The 17,993-nt window shown below is 33.8% G+C and overlaps 3 protein-coding genes across 5 annotated transcripts; 1 reads left to right on the top strand and 2 right to left on the bottom strand.

The window, feature by feature from the left end:
• Positions 1-80: 80 nt before the first annotated feature.
• LOC116347552 (early endosome antigen 1) lies at positions 81-9,961 on the top strand. Of its 2 annotated transcripts, none has more exons than XM_031778181.1 (14): positions 81-311; positions 425-560; positions 653-895; positions 989-1,125; positions 1,199-1,736; positions 1,827-2,788; positions 2,872-3,348; positions 3,481-5,091; positions 5,251-5,727; positions 5,815-6,168; positions 6,825-7,107; positions 7,176-7,363; positions 7,437-7,712; positions 8,792-9,961. In XM_031778181.1, exons 1-14 carry the CDS (start codon positions 273-275, stop codon positions 9,905-9,907), a joined length of 6,837 nt encoding a protein of 2,278 aa, XP_031634041.1. In that variant the 5' UTR covers positions 81-272; the 3' UTR covers positions 9,908-9,961. The 2 variants fall into 2 exon arrangements, with proteins under 2 accessions (XP_031634041.1, XP_031634042.1); XM_031778182.1 differs by lacking the exon at positions 8,792-9,961 and adding an exon at positions 8,011-8,278 and having other exon boundaries at positions 83-311.
• Positions 9,962-10,622: 661 nt separating this feature from the next.
• Positions 10,623-14,150, bottom strand: LOC116347620 (tyrosine aminotransferase). Its single transcript, XM_031778299.1, has 4 exons — positions 13,530-14,150; positions 11,375-12,057; positions 11,176-11,295; positions 10,623-11,115 (listed from the first exon to the last, which is right to left on the bottom strand). The coding sequence occupies exons 1-4, from the start codon at positions 13,759-13,761 to the stop codon at positions 10,786-10,788; spliced, it is 1,365 nt and encodes a 454-aa protein (XP_031634159.1). The 5' UTR covers positions 13,762-14,150; the 3' UTR covers positions 10,623-10,785.
• Positions 14,151-16,167: 2,017 nt separating this feature from the next.
• Positions 16,168-17,487, bottom strand: LOC116347627 (E3 ubiquitin-protein ligase TRIM33-like). Of its 2 annotated transcripts, none has more exons than XM_031778306.1 (5): positions 17,427-17,487; positions 17,107-17,186; positions 16,821-17,030; positions 16,585-16,755; positions 16,168-16,498 (listed from the first exon to the last, which is right to left on the bottom strand). In XM_031778306.1, exons 2-5 carry the CDS (start codon positions 17,173-17,175, stop codon positions 16,319-16,321), a joined length of 630 nt encoding a protein of 209 aa, XP_031634166.1. In that variant the 5' UTR covers positions 17,176-17,186; positions 17,427-17,487; the 3' UTR covers positions 16,168-16,318. The 2 variants fall into 2 exon arrangements, with proteins under 2 accessions (XP_031634166.1, XP_031634167.1); XM_031778307.1 differs by having other exon boundaries at positions 17,107-17,182; positions 17,427-17,466.
• Positions 17,488-17,993: the final 506 nt, after the last annotated feature.

Raw genomic sequence — 17,993 nt, 5'->3', positions numbered from 1 at the left:
CAGCTTTGCTTTTTAAATTTTTGTTTGGTGTCAAACGGTTTTCGATTTCCTTGCATCGTCATTCGTGTTGTACGCCTTGCAAGTGATAGAATATAACAGCACGCCATTTAATAAGACGATACAAATGATTTAGTTTTTTTTGCTTTCGGTTTATTAATATTTTTTTTATATTACTATCGTACTATTTTTTTTGTCTTTGGTATTTTTAAGTTAATTTATTTTACACAATCAAAGTATTACATGAAAAAGTGATCTAAAAGGAAAACAAAAATATGGAATATAATTTATGGAAATCGGTGCTGTTGGATTGGGTATGTGCACTTTAAATACATGAATGTTGTTTGTGCATTGCACCACTGCCGTTGTTCGATTGAAATAGGATCTCTTAAGCATGTGAAATAATTGTTTTATTGTGATTTTTTAGGTTAATTCAACTGGTTTTTTGGTGCAAAACTATCAAAATTTGGGCGATACAAATATCGACACATTTTTCACAGCATTTAAAAAACAAATAAAATCAACTCAAATACGATCCGAAAATGTGGTTAGTTTCGTAAGAGGTGCGTATATACATATATCTGTGTGTGCAAATGAACGGTATGCTTTAAATACGTTTTGTTCACTCTCTCTCTATCTCTTCCATCAATTCCAGAGTACTATAAAGACTTTTATTTGAAATTGGATACAAAAAATAAAGTACCAGTCAGCGAATATGTGTACTTTTATTCAATGTGTCTACATTTTGCATGTGTTTCACATGCGGACGAAGGTGTACAACAAATATGCAACAATATGGTGCGTAAAAATCAAGAGATGATCGAAAAATTTCTTGACTATCTATTCAAAGTCGGCAAATGTGAACGAGCTATTATACAAACTGCCATCGAAGAAGCAGGTAATACATATTCTCCTTGCGACTATTACTCGGTTGTTGTAATGGTGAAAAGAAACTAATTTGTGTGAATGTTATCCCTTTTTAATCCTGTAGAATGTTGTGAACTACCAATTGCTCATGTCAGTCCCATAACACGGAATTTGCAGTCAATTCTATCATCGAGTACATCTCCACAAACGCCGAAAACGAAACTGTTGAATACATGGAACTTGGAGAATCGAAATTTAAAGGTGAGTTTTTTTATGCAAGAAAGAAAGACAGACCATGTTTTTTTTACAGTCTTTTCACGTTGTGTTTGTTTAGTCACAATTGGAAACCGAACGTTTTGAGCGTGGCTACTTGGAGATGCAATTGAATCAATGTGAGAAAAAGCTAACAAAACTCGATGACGACTACAAAGTTGCGTTGGCAGAAAATAATCTCCTAAAAAAGCAGATCAATCAGCTTGACGAAGATGATCAATTATCCCAAAATTTAGAAATCGATTCAGCCATCAAGCAATTGCGTCGTGAAATAAATCTAAAAGAAGATGAACTCTTTAGATTAACCTCAACGTGCAATGCGGCGAACGATGATATCGAGCTATTAAAGGAGAAATTACAGCATGCCGAAGCTCAAGTGAAATCTCTAAATGTGAAATTACTCGAGTCATTCGGTGAGGCGGAAACGTTTAAAAACCAACTGGTTGAACGAGAGAAAATGATCGACTATCTAAATAACAGCAATAAAGAGCTAAGTGACATGCTCAAAGAGCTTCAATCCAATTCGAAAAAGCATGATTTTGACTCATCATCATCGTACGAATTGTTAAATTCAACGGCCAACGATTTAAACATGTCAAGTAAGTTTTAACGTTCAATTTTTGCATATTTTAATTTGAATGTCAAACCAGTTTTTGTGTATAATGAATGTTTATATCTCATTCAATCAGGTTTTTGCGTAAATGAAGAAAATTTGGCCAGCGCCATCGTTGATGTTCGATTGATTGATCAGCAAAAGCAAAATATTGCACTTAGTGAAACGATTAATCAACTTAAAAAAGAATTAGCCATTGTACAAGATGAAGCATCGAAATTGTACGAAGTAATGACTGAAACAGACCAAAAAACCATTGATTTCTCATCAACAAATGTGATCTTTACCGAAATGAATCGAACATTCGTTGATATGGTTGAAAAGAAAAAAGAATTATCGCAGGAAATTGAAAGTCATTCTTCCGAAATTGTTTCGTTGAAAGAACAGACGAGCGCATTGCAAAGCACCATCGATGCATTAAATAAAAAATTGCAGCTAGAAGGGGAAAAGAATGAAACTCTTCACAGTCAAAATCAAAATATCGTCGTTAAACTTGATCAGCTCAAAACCACTCTGGCTACATGTGAAACTGAAAAATCGGAACTTAATGCATCTTTATTGGATGTCACTGCTCAAGTTGAGCAAATACAATCGGAAAAACGCGAATTGATGGCTCAACATTTCGATGAAATGCGCCAAATTCGAACGGAACTGGAAGAAAAGATAGCTGCTATGAATGTTAATCTGGAAGAGCAAATTAAAGAGAAAAATAATGTACATTTGAAATTGGAGAACCTGCAACGTGAATTAAGTGAAACAATGGATTTGCTGGCAAAACATAAGCTTGAAATTGATCAAATTAGTAACGAATTGAAAGTAGAAAAATTGAAACACGAGGAAGTTCAAAAGGATCGTACTTTTATTGAAACAAAATATACGGAAATTAGCCAGAAATATGAACAGAGTCAAAATGACTTGAGCGGCGCACGGACAAAGAATGAGAAAATCAGTTCGGAACTCAACGAAAGAAATGATCGCATTTCGAAGCTGATGGATGATTTGAGCCAATCAAATACGAAAGTCGTCGACTTACAAAATGTAAGTATTTTCTTATTAACATTTGGGCGTGTTGTCACTTTTGTTGATATATCTTACATTTTTTAACGTTCATATCTTTTCAGACCGTGACATCAAATATAGAGAGCGCTCAGTCAGAGAAACGTGAATTGAATGCTCAACATTTTGAAGAAGTTCGTCGCATTCGAACGGAGTTTGAAGAAAAGATAAACGCACTGAATGTCAATCTAGAGACACAAACCACTGAGAAAAACAATATCCAAATAAAATTGGAACAAGTGCAACAAGAATTAGACGAAACAATGGACTCATTGGCAAAACATAAACTCGAACTCGACGAAATTTCCAGTCAGCTAAGTGATGAGACATCAACACGGAATAGAGTTCAAAACGAATACACTGAAGTTCAAGCAAAATGCACTGAAATCAGTCAGAAGCTTCAAGACACCCAACAAGCATTGACCGAAACCATCGCAAAGAAAGACGAGATTAGTGCAGAATTGACTGTTAAAAATAATCAAGTGTCCAAGTTGATGGAGGAATTGAATGAATCGCAAAAGAAAATTGTTGACATGGGAAATGTAAGTACTTTTTGACATCGACCACTTCTAAAACTCTAATCACTGTATTTCCCCAGTATTTTTTTTGTAATTTTTTCGCATTTTTCTTTATTGATTCGATTTTATTGTTTTGTTTTCATTAAACATTTTCAGACGATCTCTTCCAATATCGAGAAAGAGCAGTCAGCAAAAGAGGAACTCATCGCCAAACATTTGGAGGAAGTTCGTCTCATTCGAACGGAGTGTGAAGAGAATATCAATGCCATGAGTGTCAATCTAGAGACACAAACCACAGAGAAAATCAGTATTCAGACCAAATTAGAACATGTTCAACATGAATTAGATGAAACAATGGATTTGCTGGCAAAACATAAGCTCGAACTCGCCGAAATTACAAGTCAATTAAACGAAGAGACATCAACACGGAACAGAATTCAAAAGGAATACGCCGATGTTCAGGCAAAATGTACCGAAGTCAATCAGAAGCTTCAAGATACTCAAAAAACATTAACCGAAATTCTCGCGAAGAATGATGAGATCAGTGCTGAGTTGACTGGGAAGAATGAGCAAGTGTTCAAGTTGAACGAAGAATTGAAACAATTGACAGCAATTCGCGATGGAATTCAAGAGGAGTATGATGAAATTCAGGCTAAAAACACTGAAATGAATCAGAAGCTTTCTGAAATGGAGCTAGAATTGTCCACCATTCACTCGAAGAATGGTGAAATTGGCTCAGAACTCATCGAGAAAAATGGTCAAATTTTGAAGTTGAAGGACGAACTAAACCAAGTCAATACAACTCGAGACAGCATTCAGAAAGAATATATTGATGCCCAAGAAAAATTGGTCGAAGTCAATCAGAAACTAAAAGATACACAACAAACATTGACCGAAACTCTCGCAAAGAAAGATGAGATAAGTGCGGAGGTGACTGATAAAAATGATCAAATTGTTAAGTTAAACGATGACTTGAAAGAATTGATTGCAATTCGGGATGGTATTCAAAAGGATCACGACGACATTCAAGTCAAAAACTTGGAAATCAATCGGAAATTGGGCGAGATGGAACAAGAATTGTCCATCACGCGCACGAAGAATGATGAAATTAGTTCAGAACTCATCGAGAAAAATGATCAAATTTCGAAGTTGAAAGACGAACTAAGTCAAGTTAATACAACTCGAGACAGCCTTCAGAAAGATTATAATGATGTCCAAGAAAAATTGGTCGAAGTCAATCAGAAACTCCAAAATACACAACAAACATTGACTGAAACTCTCACAAATAAAGATAAGATAAGTGCGGAGGTGAGTGATAAAAATGATCAAATTGTAAAGTTAAACGATGACTTAAAAGAATTGATTGCAATTCGGGATGGCATTCAGAAGGATTATGATGACATTCAAGTCAAAAACTCGGAAATCAATCAGAAACTTGGTGAGATGGAACAAGAATTGTCCACCACGCGCACGAAGAATGATGAAATATGTTCAGAACTCACCGAGAAAAATGATCAAATTTCAAAGTTGAAGGACGAACTAAGTCAAATCAATACAACTCGAGACAGCATTCAGAAAGACTATACTGATGTCCAAGAAAAATTGGCCGAAGTCAATCAGAAACTCCAAAATACACAACAAACATTGACCGAAACTCTCGCAAAGAAAGATGAGATTAGTGCGGAACTAACTGAGAAGAGTGATCAAATGTCCAAGTTGAAGGATGAATTGAATGAATCACAGAAGAAAATTCTAGATATGGAAAATGTAAGCACCAAACCTTTTTACCTCGATTAATTTATATATTTTCTGTATTTAAACTGTTCGTTCTTCCGAATATGTACATTTTTGTTAATTTTGCACCTTTTCCTTTGGTCACTTCAGTGATTCGATTTTAATTTATCAAATTTAATTTATTTTTTGCAGATAATCACTTCCAATGTCGAGAAAGAGCAGTCAGCAAATGATGAACTCGTCGCCAAACATTTGGATGAAGTTCGTCTCATTCGAACGGAGTTTGAAGAGAAGATAAACGCCATGAGTGTCAATCTAGAGACACAAACCACAGAGAAAAACAGTATTCAAACCAAATTGGAACAAGTGCAACAAGAATTAGATGAATCAATGGATTTGCTGGCAAAACATAAGCTCGAACTCGCCGAAATTACAAGTGAACTAAGTGATGAGAAATCAACTCACGATAAAGTCCGAAAAGAGTACACTGATGTTCAAGAAAAACTCAGTGAAACTAGCCAAAAACTTCAAAAAACGGAAGAAGACCTCACCGCTACTCAAGCGAAGAATCAAGAGATCGATTCGGAATTGAGCGAGAAAAATGAACAAATTTCGAAGTTAAAAGATGAACTTGGTCAATTGGAAATAAAAATGACAGAATTGAAAAATGTAAGTGCTATTCCAAGAATATTTTCACCTTCTTTTACGCATGTAAAATTGAATTTCGCCATTTAATTCTTTCTTTCCAAAACAAAGGAACACACTTTGTCCACAGAAACGTTTACCACGAAAATCGACCAATATACCAAAGACATTGAAGAATTGCAAGAGTCTACAGCAAAATTGCGAAGCGAAAATAAAATATTGCTAGAGTCAGCCACAAACAAAGAGCAATTGATAACGCTCAACGAACAGTTTGTTCAAATGGAAAAGATACAGAACGAAAAGGTCGAACTATGGAAAAAAGAGAAGGAAAGTCTAATTCAAGACGTCAAAATCTATCGCGCCAAATTAATGAAAGAACGCGAAACGGTCGATCAAAAGGACAAAGAATTCAAAATAATGCGAAACAGCTACGAAGAGAAGCTGGAAAAAATGAAAGAAAAAATGGTAAGTTTATTTCGAATATTTGTGCTCTTCCTGTCACACTCCATTGCATCCATTTGTGTAAGCTTATTTTGGTGTCTTGTTCTAAGACTGCATGTTTGTTCATCGTTCGATGTTGTTTCTAATCGCTATCATCTCATATCTAATTCGAAATGTTCTGCATTTATCGTAATCACATTGCATAAACCAATGATTAAATAACAATTGTAAAATAAAATAGCGAAAATTTGCGATTCAAACGCTTCGATTTTTGTATATTTTTTAAGCATTCAAATTCAATCGAAAGCAACCTCGTTGAATCGACACAGTTGAAATTTTTGTACGATGCCATCCGAAATGAACGAGACTTTTCAATCGACAGACCTTGGATGAAACACATATGCAGTTTGTTTAAATGGCCAATGACATTTTTATTTTGTGCAATTATTACCATTGCGGTAATTCGGCGATTCGCCGTTAAAAATCAAACGGATGTATTTTAAATATATCGGACCATTATAAACGGATTGAGTTTATATTTTCTTTTTTAAAAAAAACAGGAAATAAAGTATTTTTTATTATTTAATTACATCGAAACAATGACTATTTTTCTCAAAAAAACGTGTCACACAATTTGAACTATGTCTGTGGATATTCATTTGAATTTTAAATTTTTGCAGAAAACTCTGTACAAAGAAGAAATGGCCAAAGTTCAAGAGAAACATGAAAAGCAATTGGCTGAAATGGGCACTGAAAATCGACGGTATGCCGACAAATTGATCTTTTACGATGAGAAAACGAAGGAATTTTCATCACAAATTCATGCGCTCAACGAGGAGAAATTAATGCTATTGAAGGAACATGAAATTATGAAGTCCAAATTACGAACATATGAAATTGGCAGCACATTGAATGGAGGCAATGGCACCACCAACGCATCGAAATTTTTAGATAAAATGAGAGGTTTGTTGAAATTAATCGCTTTAAGCCGAATGACAACCATTCTTTAATCATGCCATTTTCATTTGCAGGAGGTACATTCCGAATGGAAGACGAAGAGGGTGAACTTTTTGATAACACATATTTGGATGACTTGAAGGGAGGAGGTACATTCGGTCGTGAATCGTTGTCTTATGACGAGATTCAACGACGAAATTCAATGGTCCCACCTCATCTTCGCTCATCGTACATGCCACAATTTGCTGACAATAGTTCAAAGGTAATTTTTAACTTTACCATGTTACATCAAGTCCAAAAGTACTAAATCAATGTCTTTCATATCATTTCTTTAGCAAAATGAAAACTTCCGATCATGTTTGGATGATAGCTTGTTTAGTACTCAAAGCGAAACACGCCGTCAAACAACATATAAGCGACCAGGCCCCCCAACACCGAGCAAGAGTGGAGGTCGATTATCGTTGGGCAGTGAATTACCTCGGGGCGATATACTTCGCGAACAAAATGGTTTTGAGCGTCCATCGCTTGGTGGAAACACATCCAAGGCATCAAAGAAAAGTACACCTGGTAAATTTACGCGTATATTTTCTTCATCGAAAATTAAGGATGAGGTACGAAATAAGCTATTAATTTAAATTTCCATTTCAATTCAAACATAAATAATTTAAGGTTGATTAAGGCAATCTTTTAACATAAAAAGTACGTGTGTGTCAGAGTTTGGGACTGGCATCCCATGTAATATTTGTTCATATGTAAATTTGCTGATCGTACTTCACTACAGTCCTCTTAAACAAACGGGCAAAGCACTCTTTCAATGTGTGTATGTCAAATTTGTGCCACACTTGCTCTCTGTAACCACGTTCGTTAAATCTGAATATCGATATTTCTTTTTCGGATTCTTTCTTCCAGACATTATAGTGAGTCAATTGCCAATCGATCGGCAAATAAATTTTGCATTCACGTGTGCTCGTTTTATGATAAACTACTTCACCAAATCGAATGAAGCACCAAATCAATCCAAGTGACTCAATCCACACCAAAACCATTCCCAATCAAAATAAACACAATATTCCGCTCTGAAAACAAACAAGTTCAAAAGGTTGCAATCACATTCCTGATCACACGCCGCGTCGTACGATTCAATTTATTCATTAGCCGCAAGCAGGAGAGAGAGAGAGAGAGAGAGAGAGAGAGAGGAAAATAAGACGCAAATTATTTTTTTTGTTTTATTTTCAAAATGATCACAGCAATTTTTGATTTCATTTACATTTTATACCTAATTTACATTCTAAAAGATAATTTGATATTGGCCGTTATTCACATGCGGATATATGTATTATTTTAATTTAATTTCTAGTTATGCTAAGTAAAATAAAAATCGATTTTGTAAATTTTTTAGTCAGTTATAAGAAAATATTTGGAAGATTAAATAGCTGGATTTTATAGTAATCAATATGTATATGGTTATGTTGTATGTGTTTCAACAACTCAATAAAGAATAAGATAGAAAATGATCGTGTTGTATCAAATCATTGTAATTTTATTCGGAATCATTTAAATCGAGCTACAGGTCTGGCGTTGACACCTTTTGAACTTCTTTGTCAGTAAGTGGCCCCACCGCAAAAAAAAATGCATTCATTTTGAATTGAAACCAAAATTGGTATGTTTTTTTTGTTTATTCATTGAATAGGATAAGGAGAACGATCATCATCAATCTCGTGGATCGATGGGTCGAAGTACATTGCAAAATTTGCAAAAGTTATTTTTCAGTACGTCAACACCGCATCGGAACGGAAGACGATCGTCAACATTGGCCAAATTCGAACGAACTTCATTTGGTTTTATCAATCATTCTGTGTCAACGATCGAATCAAAATTGACATCGGATCCAATACGATTGGGTGCCTTATCGCGCAATTTACTTGAGCAAACGAAAAAAGTTTCGCAAAAATTCCTGTGCGCCACACCGGCCGCTGGTTACGAATCAACACCCGAATACGATAAATTGCATCGTGATCCAACCAAATTGGCAACATCACGAAAATCGTTCATCAAAAAGCGTACATCATTGCTCAAAAAGAGACTTGCACAAAATAAAAGAACTCAAAAAGAAAAACGACATTCAGCGTACAACAGAGGTCGTCGCATATCAAAAACCGATCATGGCATTGTCAATGAAACGTTTTCAATTGGCAGTGTGAATCATTTTTCGGGTGCAACATTTGATGTGGAAAGAAGTGATTCACCGTCTTACGATTCGGATGTTAAAAATTTCCAAGCCGAAGTGAATGAATTTCAAGGTCCGATTCAAATATTCAACGAAACTTGCGATGATGAAATCGATTTTGAAAAACTTTGCAACGTTAAAGAATCAGTTAGCCCATTTGACAAGAATGGAACAATGGTAAATTTGACGGTGTCACCAAAAATGGACAAAAAATCTTCACCAGAATCGAAAACTGAAAATGGCGAAGATGACATTTCGTCCGATCTTAGCAAAAAATCGGTTGAATCAAATCGTTCGTCGACCTCACCGACACGAATGAGCAACCATTGTGCTCGCATCTGTTGGAATCAACAGAAAATCCCAAAGATAACCACATACAAAGCAGAAAAGAAAAGTTTGGAAAATGATAGTCAAAATTCAACACGTAGTCATCATAATACACAAACACTCATCACCACTGTCCGATCGATTCACTCAAATGTTACTGTCGGATGGTTTGATATACCACAATTTATTCGATATTATATTGTATCTGTTACCATTTGTTTCTTAGCTTTACTTCGTTATCAATTCAGTTAATTTAAGAACAAAACACATCACATTTTTCACATCACAATTGTATGTATTTTCGTTTATATATCTTTTTTTTTTAAATACTCATTTATTATTAGCATTTATTCACAAACAAAATTGTTATTGTACAGATCGAAGTTGAACAAATTCATTTAATTGCATCAAAAACATTTTACAACAACGAAATAAAACAACATTAGTTTATGGCGGTATGCATCACAGCTCTTTCAATAAAAGAAATTCTTGCGATATGGTACAAATAATTTGCATGTCGTTCGGAAACATTGAATTGGCAAATAAAATTTACCAGTATAAAATTTACAGGTATATCTGTGCAAACGGAATTTTGTCTTGATATTCCGAGAGATTCTCAATACCATTCTTCTTTCACAAATAACATGAGAAACCTTTACATAATTCATAAGTGTCGAAGAAAGCCTGAAAAAGGCTAAAATTATAATGATATGCTCCTTTAAACTTACCTTGTAACCAAAGAAAAAAACTGGGAAGAAATTAATGCTTTAAATTTCGGGAAATCATTCATAAAAATAAGACTGTTAGTCTCGCCAAAATCGGCTATAATCGTGATTGTATCAGTATTAAAAATACTAAATTGCTTTTCAATTCAATAATATAATGTATTTAATCATTGCACGTGTAAATTTTACACAGATTAATACACCGTATACTAATAAATAAATAAATAAATAAAAAAGGACGATTTTGTTGTTTGGCGTTTAAAAAGAAATACTCATTTATTATCATCTTTTTTATGAAAACTGTTATAAACAAAAAGGTAAACCATATTTCGCATGATATTAACTCACCATAAGTCGCCATAAGTAAATAAACCGATATTAATTCATGCCGTTGCACCCCACCATCTACCAGTTCAAGTGTTCAATTAAATTCGGATTGAATGTATTCTTGTAGTGTCGATTGCAGAAGTCAGCGATACGAATGCATGATTCCCAAATTAAATGTTCCGGAACGGTTAAAACAATGCGCATGTAGTTTGGATAATTGAAGCATTGACCGGGCAAACAAAAAACGCTTTGCTCCTTGACTAATGCCTGCACAAACTCAAGTTCATTTTGATATTCAGGAAAATTGTCGATATCGATTCCAATCATCATATACATGGCTCCATCGGGCATAATGGGTTTAAGTCCAACAGCATCACACAAAATATCATAGGCAAGTTTGGCGTGTTTCTGTTTTTAAAAATAAATTCAAGTTACACGGGAAGACGGTAAGCGATAGAAAACACTTACATAAAGTGTTTCCACGATGCTATCAAAGAAAGTTGTTGGTGTTTTCTCCAAGATTTCCGGTAGTGCGCCTTGAATAAGAGTGTTGCTACCCAATATTCTTGTGCTTAAATTGGCTAAACCCTAATTGATTTGAAAATGATATGGTTTCAAAAACGAGTTTCCTTTTGTTTCAAATTAAAAAAAAATTCAATCAATATACTTTGCGTAACTCCTTGAAAATATCGTGACGATCGTGAATTACAATCCACCCCATGCGCCATCCTGGCACCAAAAAGCGTTTCGTCAAACCCCCGCATGATAGAACGGGTACATTTTTCGAAAGAGAACTGACCGAATGATACTCGACTCCGGGGAACACAAAGTGTTCATAGATTTCATCGGCAATGATTGGAATGCAATACTTTTCGCACAACGCAATTATGTCCAATAAATGATTTTTTCGAAAAACGCTTCCACATGGATTGCTAGGATTTGTAAGCACAATAGCTGCTGTATGTTCGTCCATTAATTCTTCCAATTGTTCTAAATCGACTTCCCATTGTTTATCGGGCAGTAAATTGTACGACCGAACTTCAATGCCATAGCTAATTGCAAGAGTTCGATAAATCGAGAAACCGGGCGTTGGTATCAATAAATTTTTACCCGAATCCGCAATAGCTCCAATGCATAAGTCAAGGGATGACGAGCATCCGCTGCATAAAATCACATCGTTGGGTTCCACCGAACCTTGATGCGGTGCTACATATTTACAAACAGCTTCACGGGCTAATATGCTTCCAGCTGAATGAGCGTAACCATTGTGCTTGCCTTCATCGATCGCATTTCGTACTGCTTGAATTGTTTCATCAGCCGCTTTTAAATTGCCAAACACAGTAGGATCACCTGGGCGGAAAAATAAATTTAAAATTTTTATGTCGATTTTGGAATTTAAATTAGTACATTGCTTATGGGAACGTCACGAAAATTCCACATTTAAATTATCGAATTAAAATGATTTCATTTTGTTCGCAACTTATAGAAACATATGCGTTGTAGTTGTTATTCTTTAGTTACAACAACAACAAAAATCTGACTATTTATTCAGCAGATCTCATCTAACGAGGAGAAAGATCGCATTTGTGGCGCGTATGAATATGAATATTAATCAGTGAACAACTTTTAATATCAATAAAAAATAACTTATGAACTTGTTTTGATTTTGAATATATTGATAGCGCGTCGTTGGTATTTGGAATACCATGAAAATGTCATCATTATTGATATTGATATTCGTTGTAGCAACAATATTATGTGTACCGTTGTTGCGTAGTATTTTTCCTTAATTCGACCTTTTTACATAGCGCACAGTTGCAGCCACTTTTATACAACTTGTTGTGATTCACATGTATTCTGCCTATTTTTTTTTTTTTTTTTTTTTTTGAAGTTTGACCAGTGCTTTATCATTCTATAATATGATGGACAGGAAGGAATATTTTTGAGTATTTTTAGATTGATGAATAAGCATGTTTTAAAGCATGGCGAATACATTGCACCTGATACTAATTTTTAAGCAAGCATGAGACAAATCTTTGGATAAAACTACTATTGGTGTATAATTATACAGACACGGGCGTCTTGCAATGGGGTTGAAACCTGAGCAACGAAGAACTATGTCTATTCAATATAACTAGTACACTCCCCGTTTAAGTCCAAAAATCCAAGCATAAATTCACATTATTATAGAAATTATTATTACAATTTATATTTCAATGAATTTTAATTTTGCTGCTTATCACCAATTTTTACACTCTTTAAAAAAACAGAGCTATCATTGGCACCAAAAAATTGCAGGCATTGCCTAGTGCCTAATTGTTTATATAATTAATTATATAATTCAAGTGATATACCTGATTGCGAGGAAGAGGAACACTTATATCAAAAGTACCAGTAACTCTGTTCAAATCGTACCTCTTATTTGCGAAACGTTTTTTAAACTATGAAATTCTGCTTATTTAATTAATAAATACAAGAAATGTTTGAAGTTGGTTGCATCTTATAAAAATAACTGACCATGAGACAATAATAGGAGATTTTTTTCATTTCGAATATCGACATTTTAAAATGAATCGTTTGCTTCAATAAAATTCTTTTAAAATTCATAAAATGAACTTTGTCTCATCATATTTTTTGTAATTTAATCAAAATTAGAAAAAAAAAACGTTAGATTTTCAACGACACAATTTTTATATTTAAAAAAAAGTGAATTGTTTGAAATTTTCAAAGACAAAAAACTTGAAAATCAACTCACCCGCAGAGAGGAAAAAAACCATACTTTTACGAGAAAAAAAATCGTTTTTTATGTTTATTTTACTTACCAACAGAGAGTGGAATAAAAGCCTTATTTGGATTTGGTTGCACGTTCAAATGTTCGACGATGGCTCTGATTGGGTTTGTAGTTAAATTCGCAAATTCGGATGATTTAACATTCCATTCACGTTTTTTAATAAAATGATCGTCGATTGGTTCGTCCCCGGGTTGTTTTTTAACGTCCAAATGGAGATTATTAAAAGTTTCGGTGCTCAATTCATTGACTTGTCCTTTTATCATTGTCACACAAGATCAAATTTTGTTCAATCCACTTGTTGCAACAACTAAAATAATGCAAGTTTTTACCCAACAAAAAAATCCTTATGAATTATAAAAATAATCGGAATATTGAAGTGACAAAATGGTGTACAATGTTTGATTCGCTTATATCACGCGATCAAGATAGTTCGAAATTTTCCTCGGTTTGCCAATGGCACTATTCATTAAAAACTCTTTTTAACCAATTTTTTGTAAGATATTCTCCCTTTTTTGTCAAACACTTGCGTTCAGCGAAAAATAATGGCGTTGTTGGGTAATATTTTAAGTATAATAAGATTGGCGGTGTGTACAGAACGACTATCGGCAGTCATGTCTAATATTGAACTAGCTGATAGCTGGACGCGCTCAAGCCAATTTATATCTATTGTGGGCAGTGTGACGACCAAAAAGTGACGCGTAGATACGAACTGAAATCTCGATATAAAAATATGACAAGAAAAATATAAGCGACAAAACACCTGAACCTCTCTCAATCGATAAACAGCTACATAAATCTCGTGATAATTTTTCTCTCAACAGATGGAGACAAAGCGTTGGCTGGAAAAAGACAAAAGTAAACGCATGGAATTGATTCAAGTCATTTCAACATCTTTCGTCGCTATGTGACGTCACGATCGCATATATTAAATGATACCCCCAGCAGCTCGGCATAATCATTATCATCATCGATTTATAGATTTTTTTTGCTTCTCATTCAACGGCAAATTTATACATATTTTCAAGCAAAATAACCACATCGCAGAGAGTTGTTTGAATCGCGGGCATTGACAACGAAGGTTGACTTTTTTTATATTGCAAATATACGTATATGCGTTGTTTGTTCGGCCATTTAGACGTGCCTTCTTTTTTACTGCCGTTTTGAAATGCTGGTTGGTTTTTGGCCACATGTTTTGAGTTTGTAAATAAGCAATTCTAAGAAATAAATGGAAATGATGATGCATAAAGTAAACACTTTATTTTGTTATCGATTTGTTTTGCTCCGATCATATCATACGGAATGAAAACAAATAATATGTAAAAATTGTTGTTTGTTTTTTGTAATTGGAATTTTTATGTCCTGTTTTTGTGTGAAGCTATCATCAACCCCCTCCGCTAGACCCTTCGATTGAAATCTATAATAATTCTGTTATTTTGCTATCCTAGTTAAGAATGTATCCATCAAACGATTTAAAAATTGAATCTGTATCAAAAACTTACCAAACTGCCTCGTTTACTTTTTTGAAAGTTGTCTCTTAAGTTTTCAAAATATTCAAAAAATTTGAATATAAAGAATAGGTGTGGAAGCGTCGATTTTTTTTCTGGAATTCATTTAAGTTTCATGTTTACTATGTCTTTTATTTTTTTTCGGTTTGCTTAATAACCTTCAAATCAGCATGGGATTTATAATGTCGATTATCATTTATACAAAAGAAAACTATAACGATAGGATACGAAGTGATTATTTCATATATGTGTTCTTGTTGCTGTTTTAATTTTGTTAATATGAAATTGTTCTCTGATCTTAAATGTGGCAAAGTTTTCAACGTTTATATTATTCAGCATGAATGATGCCAATTTGTTATAGCAGCTCATTTTCGGCACTCACGTAGAAGCGCGTAGAAGAGTACATCTTGGCAAGTTGAAATGTGGTCAAGATAGAATTTATTCTTTTGATACTGAGACAATTCAATTGGAAACTAAACGGTTCGTTTCGTCTTTTTCAGCTCTACCTTCAATATTATTTCCTATTTCCTAAACATTAACAAAAATTGTTCAATCAAACTTCGAAACACAACATTTCTAATATTATTTCTGTAAAATACTCAATATACATTTGTACATTTGGAATGTTGCTTCATTGTGTCAGTATGAACTGACAATAAAAAGGGAGGAATTTCTCAGACATTATAATGAGATATTTTCAGCCAGATGAATCAGCTCAGCCAGATATCGTCAGGAGCTGAAATTGAGTGAAAACAATAGAATTGATTGTTATGGTTATAATTACACTTACATTGCTACAATCACTATAACAATCACTTTTATCGTTTTCACTCCATTTCAGCTCCTGACGATATCTGGCTGAGCTGATTCATCTGGCTGAAAATATCTCTTTATAATGTCTGGAATTTCTGCAACGTTTTGAACGTTAAATTTACATCAGTATTGTCGAAACGAATAACTTTCACCAAATTATGTACTCAATACACTCCAAAAAGACAAAGTATGCATCGAATTTTGCCGTTTGAAATATGGAGGATATTTTTGTAATCAAATTTTCAAGAATATTAAAGTTAATTGATTAAATATTGATTATATTTCAACATATTCGTGTTCTAAATTAAAAATGTGGATATTTATTTGGTGTTAAAATGAAAAATAAAATAATTTAGCAAAATAAATGTTTATTAAATCGACATAATATAAAAAGCGCTTAAATGTTAGCTTCAAAATTCAGTCGAATAACTACCTTTTGTTTCCTAAAATGTACTACAACAGAGGAAATATTATTGAATTTCTTGACAAGAAAAATATAATTTTAACAACTTCTATCATTACATTGATCCAATGATTCTCCATCGCATACTTCACTCAAACGCATTTCAAGTTGTTTTCCTCGCATATAAACCGTATTCGTTATTCGAACAACCATATTAGTGATTTTGGTGACCAATTTCTCTTTTCCATCAGCTATCAATTTTTCACGCTCATCAATAGCCTAGATATGAATTGAATGATACATTAACAAAATCTTAGAAAAACTTCAACGAACATTTTGGGGTTTCAAAAAATTAGAGTATTTACCTTTATTTCGCTGTTCAGCAGATCACGTTTATATGTGAGTTCATTCAATAATAATTTTAGAGTGGCACGTGTTTCGTTGGCGTCTTTATATTTATGGTATCTGTGGTCGACTAACTGGCAATCGCGGCACGTTGATATGTCACAAGTTTCACAGAAAAGTGACAATTTTTCCTGAAAAAGAGAAACAACAATGAAATTAAATTTTGTAGATGAAAACAAAAATCATCAATGTTTACCTGTGGATGAACGTGACACATGAGCATTTTTTCATCATTCGTTGTAGTTTTATCATCAATTAATGCTTCCTCTTTCGTGTTAATTGTGTGGTTCCTTGTAAATTTCAAGCGTTGATGTGCCTGAACACAACTTTCGCAAATGTACTCAGCACATTCGACACACGATGATGTAGCCGGTGCATCGTCGGTGCAATTAGTACATTTTATTGTCTATAATTGTAAATTCATGAAGAGTTTTGAATATTAAACTGCGAAATTTGAAAAAAAAAAAAGTTTTTTAGTTTACCTTTGCATCGACATCGGAAGATGCTTGTGTTTCCTTGGCTTCTGATAATTCAATTAAAAATTGATCCATTATAACACTGTCTTGGGTTGTACATTCATGAAAAGGATTATTTAATATTTTAGAAAAAATTGTCATAAATGTTTCAATAAATAATAATTGAACCACTATAGCTGTCAGCCAATATTTTTTTAATATTTCTTGACCATTCACACAAAAGAAAAATCAGAACTTTTTATACAATGTAGAGATATTTTTTCGATTTTACAATTCAAAATGAAAAATGCACGTTTCCGACATACAATTTTCATAAATTCATTTACCATTATTTCTATGCTAATAAAATGATTCAAAAAAGTGTTCTGTTTATTCGGAACAATCAAACTCAACTGAACCTGGCTTGATGCTTAATTTCAATTGATATGCTCCGCTTATCTGTTTATTACGAGCTGTTTTAAGTCTGAAAAGCTAAGATAACACTTTGACCCAATAATTCATTCCACGAAGTTATTATCACATTTCGGCAGAATCATATTTTATACTAGGGTGGTCCAAAAAATTCGAACGTTAAAATGACACTTTTAGCATAGGTGACAACGCTCGACTTTGAATAGGCGCTTTACTTCGACTAATATGCATTATTGAGCCTCAAAATTAAATGTTTCCGTGTATTTCATGATTTGGCAGCGAACAGAAGCCATATGCTTTGATTAGGATCATTTATACCTTTTTTTGTGAATTTTCAAAGTGCTTAACATTTTTCATATTCGATTTTTTTTAAATTCCCGGGTCTGACGCAAAAAGGAAACGCATTTTTTCAAAACCGTTGTCATAGTCGTATTTCTATGACCATCCTACAGAGGTTATGGGAATACGATTTTTGATTCTCA

Source organism: Contarinia nasturtii, unplaced genomic scaffold, assembly GCF_009176525.2.
Source record: "Contarinia nasturtii isolate CC-2019 unplaced genomic scaffold, AAFC_CNas_1.1 Cnas_scaffold_1964, whole genome shotgun sequence".
NCBI classification, from domain to species: Eukaryota; Metazoa; Arthropoda; class Insecta; order Diptera; family Cecidomyiidae; genus Contarinia; species Contarinia nasturtii.
Note: the sequence above shows the minus strand (reverse complement) of the source record. Positions and strands in the feature narration are given on the sequence as shown.